The sequence below is a fragment of the Eumetopias jubatus genome, unplaced genomic scaffold (genome assembly GCF_037043125.1).
Source record: "Eumetopias jubatus isolate StellerSeaLion01/CBP00866 unplaced genomic scaffold, mEumJub1_p1.0 scaffold_1, whole genome shotgun sequence".
NCBI lineage: Eukaryota > Metazoa > Chordata > Mammalia > Carnivora > Otariidae > Eumetopias > Eumetopias jubatus.
In genome coordinates, this window is record NW_028274807.1 from 147,715,392 (window position 1) to 147,731,304 (window position 15,913).

At 43.7% G+C, this 15,913-nt stretch overlaps 1 protein-coding gene across 3 annotated transcripts in view; it reads right to left on the reverse strand.

Moving 5' to 3' along the window:
- Positions 1–15,913, reverse strand: part of MYRIP (myosin VIIA and Rab interacting protein) — a 343,082-nt gene that overhangs the window by 40,548 nt on the left and 286,621 nt on the right. For all 3 annotated transcript variants that reach the window (XM_028107182.1, XM_028107181.1, XM_028107183.1), the window contains one exon: positions 1,429–1,668. In XM_028107182.1, the coding sequence (XP_027962983.1) occupies positions 1,429–1,668 (240 nt within the window). The remainder of the gene's footprint in view (positions 1–1,428; positions 1,669–15,913) is intronic.

Here is a 15,913-nt window from a genome sequence, read left to right on the forward strand (position 1 = left end):
CATCCCAGGGAGGGGCTGCCTGTGAAGGCCAAGCTCCAGGCTCCAGCCCACAGACATGGCAGGGGACAGATGCGTGCCCTGTCCGCGGGCAGAGGACCTGACGGATTGAGGAGTATGAGGACTCAGTGGTTATGGAGGCGGGGATGGGAATGAGTGAAAGGCAGAGTGTGAGCTGTTGGAAGGATCAGGGGCTCAGCCGTGGAAGATGGCCTCCACATTCCTCAGGGCCGGCTCTTGACCATCTGTGCTCTTTGCTGGCTTGGCCGGGCTCCTCTTATGTAGCACCCCAGCTTGGCTGTTGAGCAGACGAAGGGGCTCATTGCCCCATTCACGTGGGCTGCCGGGAACTTGTGAGCTTATACAATGTACTCTCATAAGAGGGAAAAAACTGGCCACAAGTGCAAAGAAATTCTAGATGTTTCCAGGCAAGATCTTATCTGATTACAGGAGAGGCAGCTGTTGTAAGGGAAGGAGCCTGTGATTTGAGGCCAAGCACGTTTGTGATGCAGCCTCAACTTTGAAGCTGACTAGCTGTGGGCCTTGGGTAAGTACCTTCAGGACAAGCCTCTGCATCTACTTCAGTAGGTCTCTATGACATGAATTCACTAACATAAGCAAAGCACTGGGCACTCAACAAATGTTAGCTTCTTTCTCTTCCACTGTAAGCAGCAGGGATACCCTGACTCTAACGTGGCCGAGTCTAGCATGCATGTGCTTTGAGAAGCTGTAGAGGGAAAGACAAGGGGCAGAGCACTTATTGGGGGGCAGGGGGCCTGGGACCCCCTTTCGGCCAGGGGTTCTTCCTTCTGTGGTTTCCTAGCAATGTCCCTGGGTACTTGGAGGGGTGGTTTGGGGCTGGAGATCAAGTGGTTGGGGTTTTGGGGACTTTTACCTGTTTAAAACACCAGGATTCCACATGTGGTTTGTTTGGAAAATGATTTTGAGGCTAAGACAAACCTAAATCTGCAAACTGCAGGGATAAATGATGTAGCGGGCCACCTTTAGCACAAAGACCATGGTCTGAAGCATCACCATTGACTAAAAGAGGGATGGCGAGTACTTTCAACCCACAGGCAAATTTCCTCTGGGAAAGGGTAAGGGAAGGCAGTAACGTGGCCTTTCCTAATGAGAGAGGCGGTGAGCATTAATTATAGACTTGAAAGTAAAGGGCTGTCTTGGGAAGGATAGTTCGTAGAAGGAGAGGACAGGTCTCTGGAGGCCTGGGACGTGCGGGGCCCTCTCCCCGACTGAACCACTCAGCGCTAATCAGCAGGGGCTTCTGGGGTTCTCCCGCATGCACGGGATGGGCATATGAGAGACAGCTCGTGGGGGGCCCAGCACATCTCTGTACAAATACAGAACGTCCTCTGCCTCCCCCTCCCCCTCTGCTCACACCGAGCTGCCCGCAGGCAGCTTCACGGCACTTACCTTCTTCAGCTCTTCCTGGACGCCCTGGCTGTTCTCTTCAGAGGACAGACTTTCCTTGTGGTTCTCAGACTCTGTCTTGGGCTCTGACTCCTGATCTTCTCCCGAAGACGTCTCCTTCTCACTCATTTTCATCGCTAACTCATACAGCCTGTTTCTCAGTTTTTCCTCGGTGGTGGCCACGCCGGCCTGAGGGTGCCGAGGCTCATTGCTGATGTCAGTCTCTGACACATCACCTGACACCTTAAATGCAAGCCAGAAGCATGAGCCGAGGACTCCTCTGCCACGGTCATACTGCTTGTTCCCAATCACCCCCAGGAAAGGACAGTCCAGGAAAATCAAGCTCTTTGAACTCGATCTGCTTTCTCTACACGTGGGCTTTTACTTTTCACTTTTACTTTCTCAAATACATGCACCTTAACACTTTGTTCAAGGGGCCAGGCAGGTGAGCATCTGTCCTCAGAAACAGGTTTGAATTCATTCAGGGCCTTTCATTCACAAGATGCTCTTACTGAGCGCCCGCCATGGGCAGCAGTGTGCTGACGGTACACGGCTCAGCACACCTGGTTGGCAGTCCCCCCTGGTGGAGGTGACACACTAGTTCTAACAGCCCACGAAGGGGTACTTAATGGCAGGGCTGGAAGTTTGGGAAAGCTTCCTTGAGGAAGTGACGTTCAAAGTGGAAGTGATGTTCAAAGCATAGCGGTTACCCACCTAAAAGGGAGAGAGAAAGATGAACAGTATTCTAGGCTAAGGGCAAAGATTTTGAGATGGCACAAGGTCCTTGCACTTAGGCAAGCAATACTGTGTGACATTCCCTTGATAATTACAGTCCCAGCTTAATTATTACACCTTCGGTTCCTACTATCCATTTGGTGAACACCTCCAAAGTTTCTTATAGGAGTAGATCCCTGACCAGGCCTGGGGAACTTCAGGAAGACAGGCAGATGGTGACTCTCAATATGTCCTTGGCTGTAAGTTGGACAGACATGTATGGAATTTTAACACGATAACCCTCAGTACACCATCAGGGTCCATTAGACCTGACTTTAGTTTTTGAGTTTCCTCTTTGAGTTGCTCTATTTGTAAGGCTTGATATTTCATTGCTTTTATTCCTTCCTGAAGGGTTTCCAAAGAACACAGAGAAAATTTACTTATTTTTTTTAAATAAAATAAAACTCATTCTATTTTGTAATTACTATGTGGGTTCGCTGGTCTCTTTGATACATCTATGATACATGATGGCATCTTTGTGATCTTATTTTTCTATCTTTTGAAATATCTTGCTCTTTCACCATCCTGGGAATTATCTTTCATCATTACTCATCAATTATTCTCAATTATGCTAAAAGAGACCAAAATAATAAAACAGAAGAATGGATTGGCCTGGAAGGATGATTCAGTAACGGACTAAATCATCATTTATTTTGAGTCTGCTTTTAGCTCATTGCATACAGCTGAGAATTCAAAATTTTTCATATTTGCAAAGAGAAGAAAAGTGACAGAGAACAACATTTCACAATTATTAGATGACTCAGAAGATGAACTCAAAGAGAAGGAGAGCAACTCTTTAGACTCTAACAATGACAGTAAGTTGATTATATAAGTAAAGTCTCAGGCTAAGAGCCTCCAGATGATAGTGTCTGAAGGTGAATTTTCTCAAACTCAAGAATCGATGAGTAAACAATGTATTTATGAGGACAAAAGGAAATATGGTATTTTCCTTCAGTTAATCATTCAACAGGAAGGGCTTCATCATATAACATTTTGCCTCAAGAATCTGGACCATCTTGTTGTGCTAAAAAAAGGTGCGACAGAGTCTTTCATTCTTTATGATGTTTGTGCATCAAATTTACTTGATACCGTTGTAACTGGACAAATGCTGAAGGCAGCTGTCTATATAAAGGTGAGTAGAAGGAAACAGATGACACAAAAGTGAAAAATAAGAGCCCCTGGGTTGATAAAAGAAAAAGAGTCCCCTGGAAATGACTGTTTCTCTGGTCCTGAGCAAGAATCAGTGATGAAAGCCTCATGAGAGGTGACCAGTGCTCCCAGCATGCTTGAGGAGGATTCTTTTGTCTGGGGACACGGTGAAGCTCAATGGGGAGAATGGCCTCTGAACAGGCTCGAAAAGTGAGGAAAGTTTTAATATGTAGACGTGGGGTCAGGCATTCTTGATGAGGAAGTAGCAGGGCCAGTAAGACCCAGGGTGCATGAGACTGCTTGGTGTAGCTAGAGGAATAAGGCTTAGAAATGGGAAAGTGCGGGGCTTGGGATGGAAGAGAAATGGGCCTGGGTCAGACTGTGGAGGGTTAGGGATGAGCTTAAGGGGCTGAGCTTGTCTACCAGATAGTTTCACTGCTATCATGTGGTGTGCATTAAACTAGCCCAGAAATCAGCAACTGGCCCCAAACCCACACTCAGGAACCCTCTCTTACCAGCTCACTCAACAGATTTAACACACTGAAATACCAATTCATTTTAGTTCCCAGTTTGCTTTCTTTAGATTTGGCCTATTTCTTTACCTTGGAAGAACCTTCGAAAACTTGGGTCAATGGCGATTCAGTCCACATTCAGCGAACATGTACTGAGTGCCTACAATGTGCTGGGCCTGTGCTGGTCACTGAAGCTCACAGGTGGGAGTGACAACCCTCCTGCTCTGGCAGCATTCATGGCATGATGGAGAGACATCATCTTTCTTTTTTTTAAGATTTTATTTATTTATTTGAGAGAGAGAGAATGAGAGATAGCACGAGGGGGAAGAGGGTCAGAGGGAGAAGCGGACTCCCTTCTGAGCAGGGAGCCCGATGTGGGACTCGATCCCAGGACTCCAGGATCATGACCTGAGCCGAAGGCAGTCGCTTAACCAACTGAGCCACCCAGGCGCCCGAGAGACATCATCTTGACACACCGTGTACAAGGCACACACATGAGTGTTTGATGAGACTCAGGGGGAACCCTCACCTAGTTGGTTGGATGGATGTTGTCGGGAGAGAAACAGGAATAGGTGACAGCTGAGTGGAATCTTAAAGGATGAAGTCCTAGAGATTATCAGGATATATGTCAAGTTTTATCTGAGTGTTGAGAATTGTACTAATGCTAAATGATGGCCCTGGAATTCAATAAACACTATAGGCATACGCACAGGGATCTGACACCAGGAGATGTGATACCATGAACAGAGATAGAAGCATCCTTATCAAAAGCCGCCAGAGCTTCAAAACTTACTGAGTAATATTTGGTCCTGTAATGTTTATCAAGTATATTAACAAATATTTACATCTCCAAGAAAAATAGGTCTGTGTTTTCCTCCTACAAAGATCAAGCCATCCCTACTCTGTGTTATAAACTTACGCTTTTTCCCCACGTACTGATTTTCATGTCCGTCCCCATGAGAGCTGGGACAGTAGATGTTAAGCTGGGGTCTCAGCTAACACGGGTCTGTTGTTGGCCTCTGTGGATCCTTGATACTGTTTGCAGACTTCGATTTACATGCACTTTTCTAGGGGGACGGGTACCAGCTTTCATTAGAATTTCATTGGCATCCACGCCCCCAAAGGGCTAAGAAACATTGAGAAGAATACACAATCTACTTCCTGGTGAGACAACAGTAGATAAGTACATGGTACTTGAGTAGGAGATGGCAGATTTCCAGCGGAAATCAGAGGAAGGGGGAGAAGGGCAGTCTGTTGGGAACCTGGACTCAGCATGTAGAGAAGCTGAGGATCTGCAGAATCTCCAGCCTGAAGAATATACTCTTGTACTTCAAAGGGACCTTAAGTATGAACATGTCGGACAGCAACTCAAACAGATTACCAAGAGCATTATGAAGATGGTGGAGAATTCTAAGAAATTTTTGTGACGTGAAAAAGAAAAAAATCATAGGATGAAATTCCTATGGGCAAGCTGGATAACTATCAGCGGTATGTGTGTCTGGGCATAAAACATTTTGTGTAATTGGTTGAAAATAAGAATTGCCTGCCCACCGGTGCATTGTCTCAATCCTCCCACTTTATAGATCAGCACTGGTATATATAAGGGGACATTATTTTGAGAATAAGAAACTCATGTTTTTCAGTTCCCACTAAAACTGCATTCCCTTGTATCTTCATTTTTAAAAAAAAATATTTTATTTATTTAACAGAGAGAGACACAGTGGGAGAGGGAACACAGGCAGGGGGAGTGGGAGAGGGAGAAGCAGGCTTCCCGCGGAGCAGGGAGCCCGATGCGGGGCTCGATCCCAGGACCCCGGGCTCATGACCTGAGCCGAAGGCAGACGCTTAACGACTGAGCCAGCCAGGCGCCCTGTATCTTCATTTTCTTAGCTAAGCCTAATTACCCTAGGGAAAAGAGTATAGATCTAGAACGAAAAGATCATTGATCATTGATCAGCTCACCTCTTTAACATGGTGACAGAGTAGCCCAGATTTTGTGGAGACAGAAGAAATTTCTAGAAACTGAAGTTCCCTGAGGTTCAAATGCTGGATTTTGCTTGTTCCTCAGTTGGGATCCAGGGAGAAGGAGCCTCATAAGCTGCCTGTGGTCTCTGACCCTTTGGCCCCTAATAATTTGGGGCAGCTATATCAGAGTTGAATCAGACCCTGAGGAAAGGCTTCAGAGGGAGGCCTGAAGGGGCTCCAGGTCTCCCCAAGCTCCTGTGTGGAGCAGAGAGCATCCAGAAGTGGGCTCATGGAATATTGGTGGTGGTACTGGAAGATGAGCTTCCTAGGGGCTCCTACGGTGGGAAGGAAGGGGCTGCCTTGAGGCAGACAGCCAGGGCCCTGCGGAGGATGAGAGTGGCAGCCATGATGGGGCCTGAGGGAGAGGGACTGTGATCTGACCTTGCACACAGGGAACAGACAAGTTCTCAGGCCTTAGGATGCCAGCAGGGCGGGAATGACTTCGTGAACAGAGGCTCCATCACTGAAGAGACCTGCAAGGACCCAGAGGAACCTGCGCAGCCCTCAGATGGCCCTGCAGCCACAAGGACTCCAGAGGCTTCCCCTCCGGCTCCCCAAGATGGCAAAAGTAGAGAAAGTGGAGGGGTTGGAGGGCTGATTATGAAGAGGAAAGTTGGTTTTAAAGAGATAAACTTGTTGAAATCACAGGAGGCTGAGTGTTCCTGGATTGGCTAGTTTACATTGCTGGCTCTGCAGACTGGGGAGGCGGAGGAGGAAGGGTACGGCAGTTACAGAAGGACAAAGCGTTCCCTTTTCCTTGCGCACATCAATGTAGCATGTGGAACCTGGAGACTCTGGCTAAATAAGAAAGTATAGTTTTAAACACCTAGTGACAGAATACTCATTAAGCTAAGCTAGGACGGTTTCTTAAACAAGAGTCTGCTGATAAATTCTCAGTGGTCTGCAAGTTCTTATTCATAATAATTTTTAAATTTTGGTTTTAATTTCATTGTTCATCTAAAAAGAAGGCACCGTCTGAATTACCAGGGCAACTGAGTGTTGCCAACTTGACCTCCACGGATCTTAGATTTCGAACCAGACATCCTCTGAACGATTCCTGAGGAATCTGGGAATTCTCAAGTTTGAGAAACACAGAGAGAGAAGTGTAAGGAGGTGATGGGGTGTGAGAGTGGGGGCCAAGCCTGGACAGTTTTTGTGGTTGAGCACATGAGTGTGGGTGAGTACTGCACTGGGCACAAGACACGCCAGATCTCATTCAAGTGGCCTGGTAGTTCCCTCTGTGTCCACGAGGACGCCGGGCTTGCGTAGGCTGTCCAAGGTCACGTGACCAGTGTGGGGCCAAGCTGAATCCGGCCTGATCCTGAAGGCCAAGCTCTTTCCATTCTTCCAAGACAAGGCCAGATGCTCCAGATTAAACCAGGCTCATTAGGAGCAGAAGATAGCAGAATCACAGGGTAGGGACAGAACCCGACAGGCAAAGGATTTAATCCCTTCAAAGAAGTGGAAGTTTCAATGAGGGAGAAGCTACTTTTTCTAGAAGGTTTCTGGAGATGGATACCTTCAGATTTCCTTAAGAGGACTGACTGTCTTTACCTTTATTCACCCTTGTGATGTCTTTATGCACCCCGAAATCCTGCCTGCTTTAATTTAAAGCAATTTTTCTCCTATTACGCCTCCCCATCATCCTGATCAAAATTCTTCACATGTTTGAAGGGAGCCATGTCAACGTCTTCTAGACTGAGCAACCCCAGTCCTAGAAACCCTTTTTTTTTTTTTTTTTTTTTTTTACAAAGCCTGTCTTTCATCTGCCAGGTCATTTGAGGGAACAGTGGGAGGCTCAGCATTTTCTCCACATTTAAAAAAAAAGCCCAGCTCCAGGATGACTTTCAAATGTTACATATCAGCCTTCGTTGAATATATCCTAGGGTCCTATGGTTCTCCCTGTTCCTGCTGATGAAAAACTCCGACGCTGACCTAAAAAGCAGAGTTTCTGCAGCTTGCTTTTAGATATTTTAGTGAACTTCAGAGAAGAGTCCTGACTTACAGGTTACCCAGTTCTGGGAGTTCCGTATGTGGCAAATACATGGAGTTTTCCTCGCAAATGCCTTGGCAGAGTTGTCCTGAAGCTGGAGAAGGGAGGATGAGCCTCGGGGTTGGCCGACTCTACGGCTGACTTGTTTTTTTTTCTGAGGACTCAGACAATTTCTGTCTCTGGTGCCTTCCACGCAGAGGTTTGTCCTCTCCTGATGTATCGCTATTAACCTAAAACTAGTTTTATTCACAGGTTGTGCCCTGGTGATGAAGACATTTATTCTTCTTATCACTGGTGTGATAAGAACAGTCACACATACACAGATACCAAATCCTCGGCCAACTAACGTGGTGGGAATGGGGACATGCCACATGGAATCTAATCAAATTCAATATTATAATCTATTTCCTCCTGCCTCTGTGAGAGCCCCTTCACAGGGAAGCACCTGAGTTTGGCCAGTGGAACTGCACGGAAGGCAGATGTGGGCAATGCATTTGGTTAAAGGAAGTTGTGTGAAACCTTAGCACCTAGATATCGATTTGGAAGGTTTAGTTTTAGTTTTTACAATTACAGGTCAGTTGTCCTGGTATGGATCCCAGGCTGTTTTCCGAGTCTTTCAGATTATAAAATTGATTTAGAAACAAACGGACAAAACCTTAATCTCATCTGGGGCATGTCTCCTTTTCCCAGAGCAAAAAATCGTATCTGACTAACGGGCTCTGCCGCTCGTCCATGTTTTTTCTCTTTATCACCTTCTATCTGACAGAGTTAGACTGTGCCATTTGTTAAAAGAGCAGCTACTCATTCCCCAGAATTACGGCAGCCCCATATAAAATATCTAGAAAATCGCTAGCCTGGCCTTCTCAGATCAATATGTACATGAGGAACAGGCATTTGAGACACAATTATTTTCATAGTGACCACAACTGGTCTCTTGCTTTGGAGAGAAATCTGTTAGGAATGAAGCAGCATTAACAGTGGATTTCATCTTTGTTTGTTCCTTTGACTCTGCATTGAAACTGGGTATAGACCTTTGGATTTTGATGGTGATTCAGAACCTGGACCTTAAGGCCAGCACACAAGTCAGAATTGTCAGGAAGAGTCTCCTAAAAGTGATGGCCTTCAGTGCAGGGATTGGGATGGAGGGATGGAGGGGTGTTCCAGATCCCCTTTTGTCACTGATTCCTAAAGACTTGTTATCCCTTTTGAGTGAACTGGGTTCAGGCCCCCACCATTTGGGATAGAGAGTTCAACATTTTTTTCACAGAGCAAACCTGGTTTGATTGCCACAAATAAGTAAAGGCCTTAACTGATAGGTAGCCCTGCTGTTTAATATCTGCCCCAAACAAAGACTATAATTTAACTGTTGCAAAACTGTCATGCAAAAAATGTCATCATTTTTAGTGGCTGATCCTTAATATCCAATGACTTCTGGTTAAAAATCCTATACAGCAGGACTTCTAACCCAAAGTCTGTGGAAACTCAGGAAAGTTCCTGCTCCAAAAACTCCTTGACATTGGCTGTAAGCTTTTGAGTGCTTGCGTTTATGCATCCCTCCTCCTCCTCGCCCCGCCCCCACCCCCCCTCCCCCACCCCATGGAACACACACACACACTGGGGAGAAGAGTTTGTGCTCATCAGGTTCTCAGTAGGGTCTATGACACAAAAATATTTAAGAATCATCATTATTTATCAAGTATCTTCTTGTTTTCCAGACCTGTTCTCTGCAACTATCTTGGAGGCACACCTAGCAGTCATGCTTAGAGGGAATCACTTGACAGATGCCCGACTAAGATTTTTCTTCTGTTGAGGGGGTATTGGTCACACCTGCTCAAAACTGTTTCCAGGTTATTATTTGTACTTGCTTAGGCTGCTGTGTAGGTGGGAAGAAGGGGCAAGGGCAGAGGGCAGCTTTGTCTCAGAGCAGTTCCACTTTCAGCCAAATTATTGTCTTCTCCTTAAGTTTTCATTTCAGGCAAAGTCCCATGCCTAAAAAGATTTGAAAATCAATGGTGAAGAATTGGGTGTTGGGTGCAGGGATTACCACCCTTTGGTCGTATACTGGAGGAAATTCAAATACAATTGGGGTAGGTCGAAGGGCTTGCTTGGGGATTTTCTCTTGGCACACCTCAGAGGGATGTGCACCTGTTGGGTGCCTCAGTGTTCATGGGATGGGGGGGGTGTCACAATTGCCAGAGAGCATCCCCTTGAATTTGGAACTGAACAACACTCATGAACCAGGGCTTGGAGGGGTAGCCATCTACTCCTCCACGTATCTTGAAGTGATCTGGACCAGCAGAGATCAGTGCATTTGGCCCCTGATAGACTGACTTGACTGAAATGTGCCTGCATTGGTCCATACTGAGTGACACTGTGAGAAGCAGCCTCCAATGTGTGTGCTCATTCAAAGCAGGTTATGGTGGAGGGTGATGCATTCTGCTTTCTCTCCACGAGGGCCACGGGATAAATTTCTCATGAATCTCAGCTCCAAGAGCAGCATCCTTTAAGGAATAGATTTACTGTTCTAATATGGTTTCCATGACTCAGCAAGCTGCTCACATCATTCTCTACCTATTGTCTTCTAGAAAGCTCAGAGCCAAATTTTTGGCATTGTTAGCTTGTGATTAGGACCTCACTGCATCCATATTGTGAACTAACGTTACTCCTAGCTTCATTTATTTTTTCTATCCTGATTTTCCCTTTGTCCTGCCTTTCTTATGTTTTCATTTTATTCTCTTGTGTTTACATTTATGTAAACTACTTTAACTTCTTTCTGTTGCAAGGCATGAACACATGAAATAAATGAATATTTACAGATTGTTAGTTATAAAGAATTAGTAGTTTCCCAATGTGGCAAGATTCTTAGAATGTCTTTTAAGAACAGTTAAGACCTCTCCTGCTAGACCAGGGGGCAAATTAACCCCAAGGTAACAAGCTGCACTAATGAGTACAACAAAAAATGAAACGTCAAGGAAACTGAAATAGAAGCCTCCTGCCATCCTGATGTCTCAATCAACGAAAAATTAATTAGCAGTTTTCCATTTTAAAATGACATCTGGCAAACATCACTCTACAACTTCTCCAAATTTTCCACCAAAACTGTGTGGGAAGATACAGGAAAAGGTGAAAATTCACATAACTAAAAAGGAATGGAAGTCAGCTTGTTACTAGTAAATGGATGGGAAAAATTTTCACTAAGTACAAGGCCCATGCAAATGAACTGAAAAAAAAAATGTTTTTGGAGACCCGTCCACTCTCTCCCTCTCCTAAGTAGTCAGGATAATTGCTGTCTCCCCCCCACCCCCGCACCCCCCATATTCTCCCAACCTCAAACCCTGGTTCAGAGTGTGAGATAAATGCTCACAATAAAAAAAAAAACAAAAACCAACCAGACAAAAGCACAATAGCTGAGCCTTTTGTTGTAGTGGTGGTGCATTTGAAGCATCCAGAGATAAACCCTACTCCCAACCCTCTCACTTCCTCCTAGTTTTATAGCCACTTAGAAAATGTACCTCCCCAAAACATTCTGGAGGGCAGAGGGAAGAACTCGCCATGGTACCATGTTACATTCTAGGAGGTGTGGTCATGAAAAGGTAAAGCCCCGGGGGGGCGGTCTATAAAACCATGTAGAAACTCCAGCAACCCTTATTTGTTTCCTGGAGGCGGGTGGGAGGGAGGGGTGGCTGGGTGATGGACACTGGGGAGGGTATGTGCTATGGTGAGTGCTGTGAATTGTGTAAGACTGATGAATCACAGAGCTTTACCCCTGAAACAAATAATACATGATATGTTAATAAAAAATGTAACTGAAACTGTTAAAAAATGTAGAAATATAGAATGATTTTTGTTCTTTTCCTCTCATTCATTCATTCAACATATGCATTTTCAGTTGTTAGCCATTTGTTCAAAGAATCATACAACAAGATGATGAGAGTAGGAAAAAGCTCCTCTCAAGCTGGCAGAGGGGAAATGGTTTGAGTATGCTAGATATTGGCAAACAGTGGGGTGGAGACAGCTTTATCCTCACTTAAGGATGACTAACAGAAAAAGTTAACATGGAATTTATGGAAAAATACTGCAGAACAAAGGAAACCAAAGGTAGCTTGAAGGCATCACGTAAATTTTACTAACAAGCAGGACACAACGCCTGATAGTGGTTTTGTGTTTTCATTAGGGCATAATAATACAGAGTCTCAATGAAGAGGTACAGAAAGTTACAAGAGAGAAGCACTCTGACTAAAAGGCAAGGCTGTGGCATGAGATGAACTGCGAGACTGTGGAGACAAAAGATTGCAGAAAGACTAAGAGCACGATGGCAGGATTAGAATCCACATCTGACAATGATAATCGCAGAATTAATCCCAGGAACACAAATGAGTGATGGGAGGACAAACTTGGGAAGGTATTCTAGAAGACTGAAGAAAAGATCAATCAGAGAAGGGAAAAACAGTAAGAGAAGATCATAGACATGGAAGACAGAGAATTGAGATTCAAGGTAAGGATTATGGGTGGCCTGGAAGAAGTAAGAATCAAAATGACAGAAGGAAACACTCCTGAGTTGAAAAAATACCCGAGTATGCAGAGAAGAGCTCACTGTCTTATGTGCAAGAGCACGAGATGAGAGCACACACACTACCCTTCTGGCAAAATGTCTGCTCTTTAAAGATAACAGCAAATCAAACAAACGTCGAAGAGAAGAGAAAACTGTTATACATTAAGGAAAAATTAAGATGTCTTCAGGTGTCTGTTCTTCATGCCAAAGCGGGAGGTGGTAAAATATCGGGTGCAGGGCTTTGGAGGGAAAGTGATTCTGACCCACAGATGTCATCCCACCAGGAGACATCAGGGTTGGGGTTCTGGAGGTCAGAGAACGCATTTGGCAGTCTATGGTAACAGATTCCAGAGTGACTCCACGTGCAGAGTTACATGTGAGGTGAGATTTGAGGCTGGGGATGCAGTTAGAGAATGCAGGTCAGGACTTCTGCCCTCAACTGGCTCTACATGCTAATCGGGGCTGATTAGCTGATCCAGCAGGGAGTGGAGCTGCCAGCATGCACTGGTTTGCCGCCTAGGGACTCGCCCGACTCCGAAGGGACAGAAAGTAAGAAAACCACAGAAGCATGAAAACAACAGTAGAAAAGAGTAGGGAAGTTAGGGAAGTGAAGCCTGGCAGACATGAAGGCAGGGGAACATGAGCTTCTGAGGCAGGACCTTGTCTGTCTTGCTGACGTCCAGAACAATGTGTACATGGAGTCTGTTCTCAACAAACAGAGAATATGTGTTCTTTTCAAACACACCTATGTAATAGTCACAAAAACTGGCCACGTATTGGGTCACAAAGGAAATCCCAACAGATTCCCAACAGCAAAACCATATAAGCCATATTTATTGCTCACAATGCCATGAGGACTAAAAATTAGAGACAATAACAAAGCAAAAGAAGCCAAAAAACTATCCGCTCTTCTAATTACCTCTTAATTTTGATTAAAATGAGGATCACATTGGAAGTGATAATTTACTTAGAAAAGTTTGACGATGGGCACACTACATATCAAAGCCTGTGGGATGCAAACAAAACTGTATTTGAGGGGAAATTCATTATATATACATGTACATTATCTATATATAATGAATCTATCTATCTATCTATCTATCTATCTATCTATCTATCTATCTATCATCTATCTACCTGAGCCAGCTTTTCATTTTATTAATCTCAACAGTTTTATTTATTTATTTATTTAATTCTTTTAAAAAAAGATCTCATTTACTTATTTGACAGAGAGAGACACAGCAAGAGCAGGAACACAGCAGGGGGAGTGGGAGAGGGAGAAGAAGGCTTCCCACCGAGCAGGGAGCCCGATGTGGGACTCGGTCCCAGGACCCTGAGACCATGACCTGAGCCTAAGGCAGAAGCTTAACGACTGAGCCACCCAGGTGCCCATTACAGTTTTTTTTTTGTTTTGTTTTTATATTAAGTAATATTTTCCTTTTACTTTCCTGTTTTTTAATATTTTCTAATATATATGTTTTCTACATATCCTAACATACAAAATTCACTTCTAAAACTGCCTCTCAGGAGGGGCAGACCTGGATAGCTTTATCGGTGAATTCTTCCAAACTTTCAGAAAATTATCATGTCATATAAAGTGTTCTAGAAAATAGTAAAAACTAGAAAATCCTTGCCAAGTCATTAGTATAACCTGATAGCAAAGCCAAACAAGATGGCATGAACATGGAAACCTGCAAATAGAAACCAGTTTTTACAGAAAGGAGTCAGGACCCAATGTGATTTATGCAACAAATGAAAAGATGTTTCAGAAGTAAGCAATCTATTAATGTGATTTATAAACATTAACAGAAGAAAAACTATAGGATCATCTCAAGAGATGGCATAAAGCAGTTGATAAAACTCACATTCCTGCTTTAAAGTGTTTAGGAAGCCAGGAATAGGCAAATGCATCTTTGTTTTGAGAGTATCTACTAAATGTAGAAGAGGCAACATACTTAATCATGTAACACTGCAAGCAGGTGCCTAAGGACAGCAGCAGGACACAGACCGAGTGCCAATGTCACTACCGCTTCGGGGTGTAGCACAGATTGTCGTCAGGGCCGGAAGACGAGCAAGAGAAATCAGTGTAAATCATGGGAAAAACTGTAAAAATGTCCTCTGTGTGGACAAGATGAGGATCTACCTAGAATAGCTAAGAGAATCATGTGAAAGACTATTAGGACTAAGAATCTATTAGGTGCTAAGTTATAAAATATAAACATAAAATCAATAGTGATCTATACACTATCAGAAACGAATCAGCACGTGTAATAGATAAAAGAGATCTCATCCACAATGTCAACAAAATGTATAACATACTGAAAAACCTCTGAACAACAAAAGTAGGAGAGGTCTGAAAAAAATCGCTACAACTTGAGTGAAAGTAAATAAGTGGAGACAAGTATGACACCACTGGATGGGGAGCCTCACTATTATAAAGACATAGATTTTTCCCAAATAGATAAATGCATTTGAAGCAATCTGATCAAAACTTAATTTTTTTTTCAAGTTGAAGAGAAGATTGTAAAAAGTCATTTGTATGAGTAAAGGATTGAGAAAAGTTAAGACACTTTATAAAATATCATCAACAAAAAACAACTGTGAAGGGAAGACCATCTACTGGATATCAAAGTATGTTACGAAGTTATTATAATTGAAATAAAGTTGTATTTGTACACAAATGGGACTTCTGCATCCATGGAACAAAACAGAGAGCATAAGGCGACCAGACTCATGAAATACAAGAAGGTCAATATCTATTAAAGGGGGCATCTGAAGCCAGCAAATAAAACATGAATTATTTCCTAACAATTTGGTGACAAATGCTTAATTTGAAAAAATAAGGTTAGATCTTACCACATATCATCCAGAAAAGCAAAGAACAGAGGAACTAAAGGGCTAACTGTAAGTTACAGTGCTCAGAATTGTCCCTGTGTGGTGCAAGGTGATAATAAAAAGACTGACTTTTATTGGACTTATTACTGTTTTAAAATTCTCTACAAGACATGCACCCTTACTGCTTGCACCCTGGACGGACGGCTCCCACTCCCGTGCTCCCTGCGGGGGTCACCGAGAGGCAATCTTTGACAGGCACTGCGGGGACATGTGCGCTGACATTTCTATCATTAACTGTTGATAGCAAGCAGGACAGTGTGGAGAGTAAGAGGCCAATTCTGCTAAAATACAGAACTGTGTTTCTGAATGTACTTATACATACGTGAGTGCACAAATACATACAACTCCAGTTATTTTGGGGGAGATGGCGGGGATTTAGGTTGTGGTGGGGGGGACTGTATCTGTATGTTCACAATTTTTTTTACATGATATTCATTTATTTACATAATTAAAAAATAGGCAGTTAAAAACACATATACATCCCTGTATGTGTATGTACACATATATAAGATCTAACCTCATGAAATATATCTAACCATATAAAATACATATGTATATGTATTTTGTATTATATGCATGCGTGTGTGT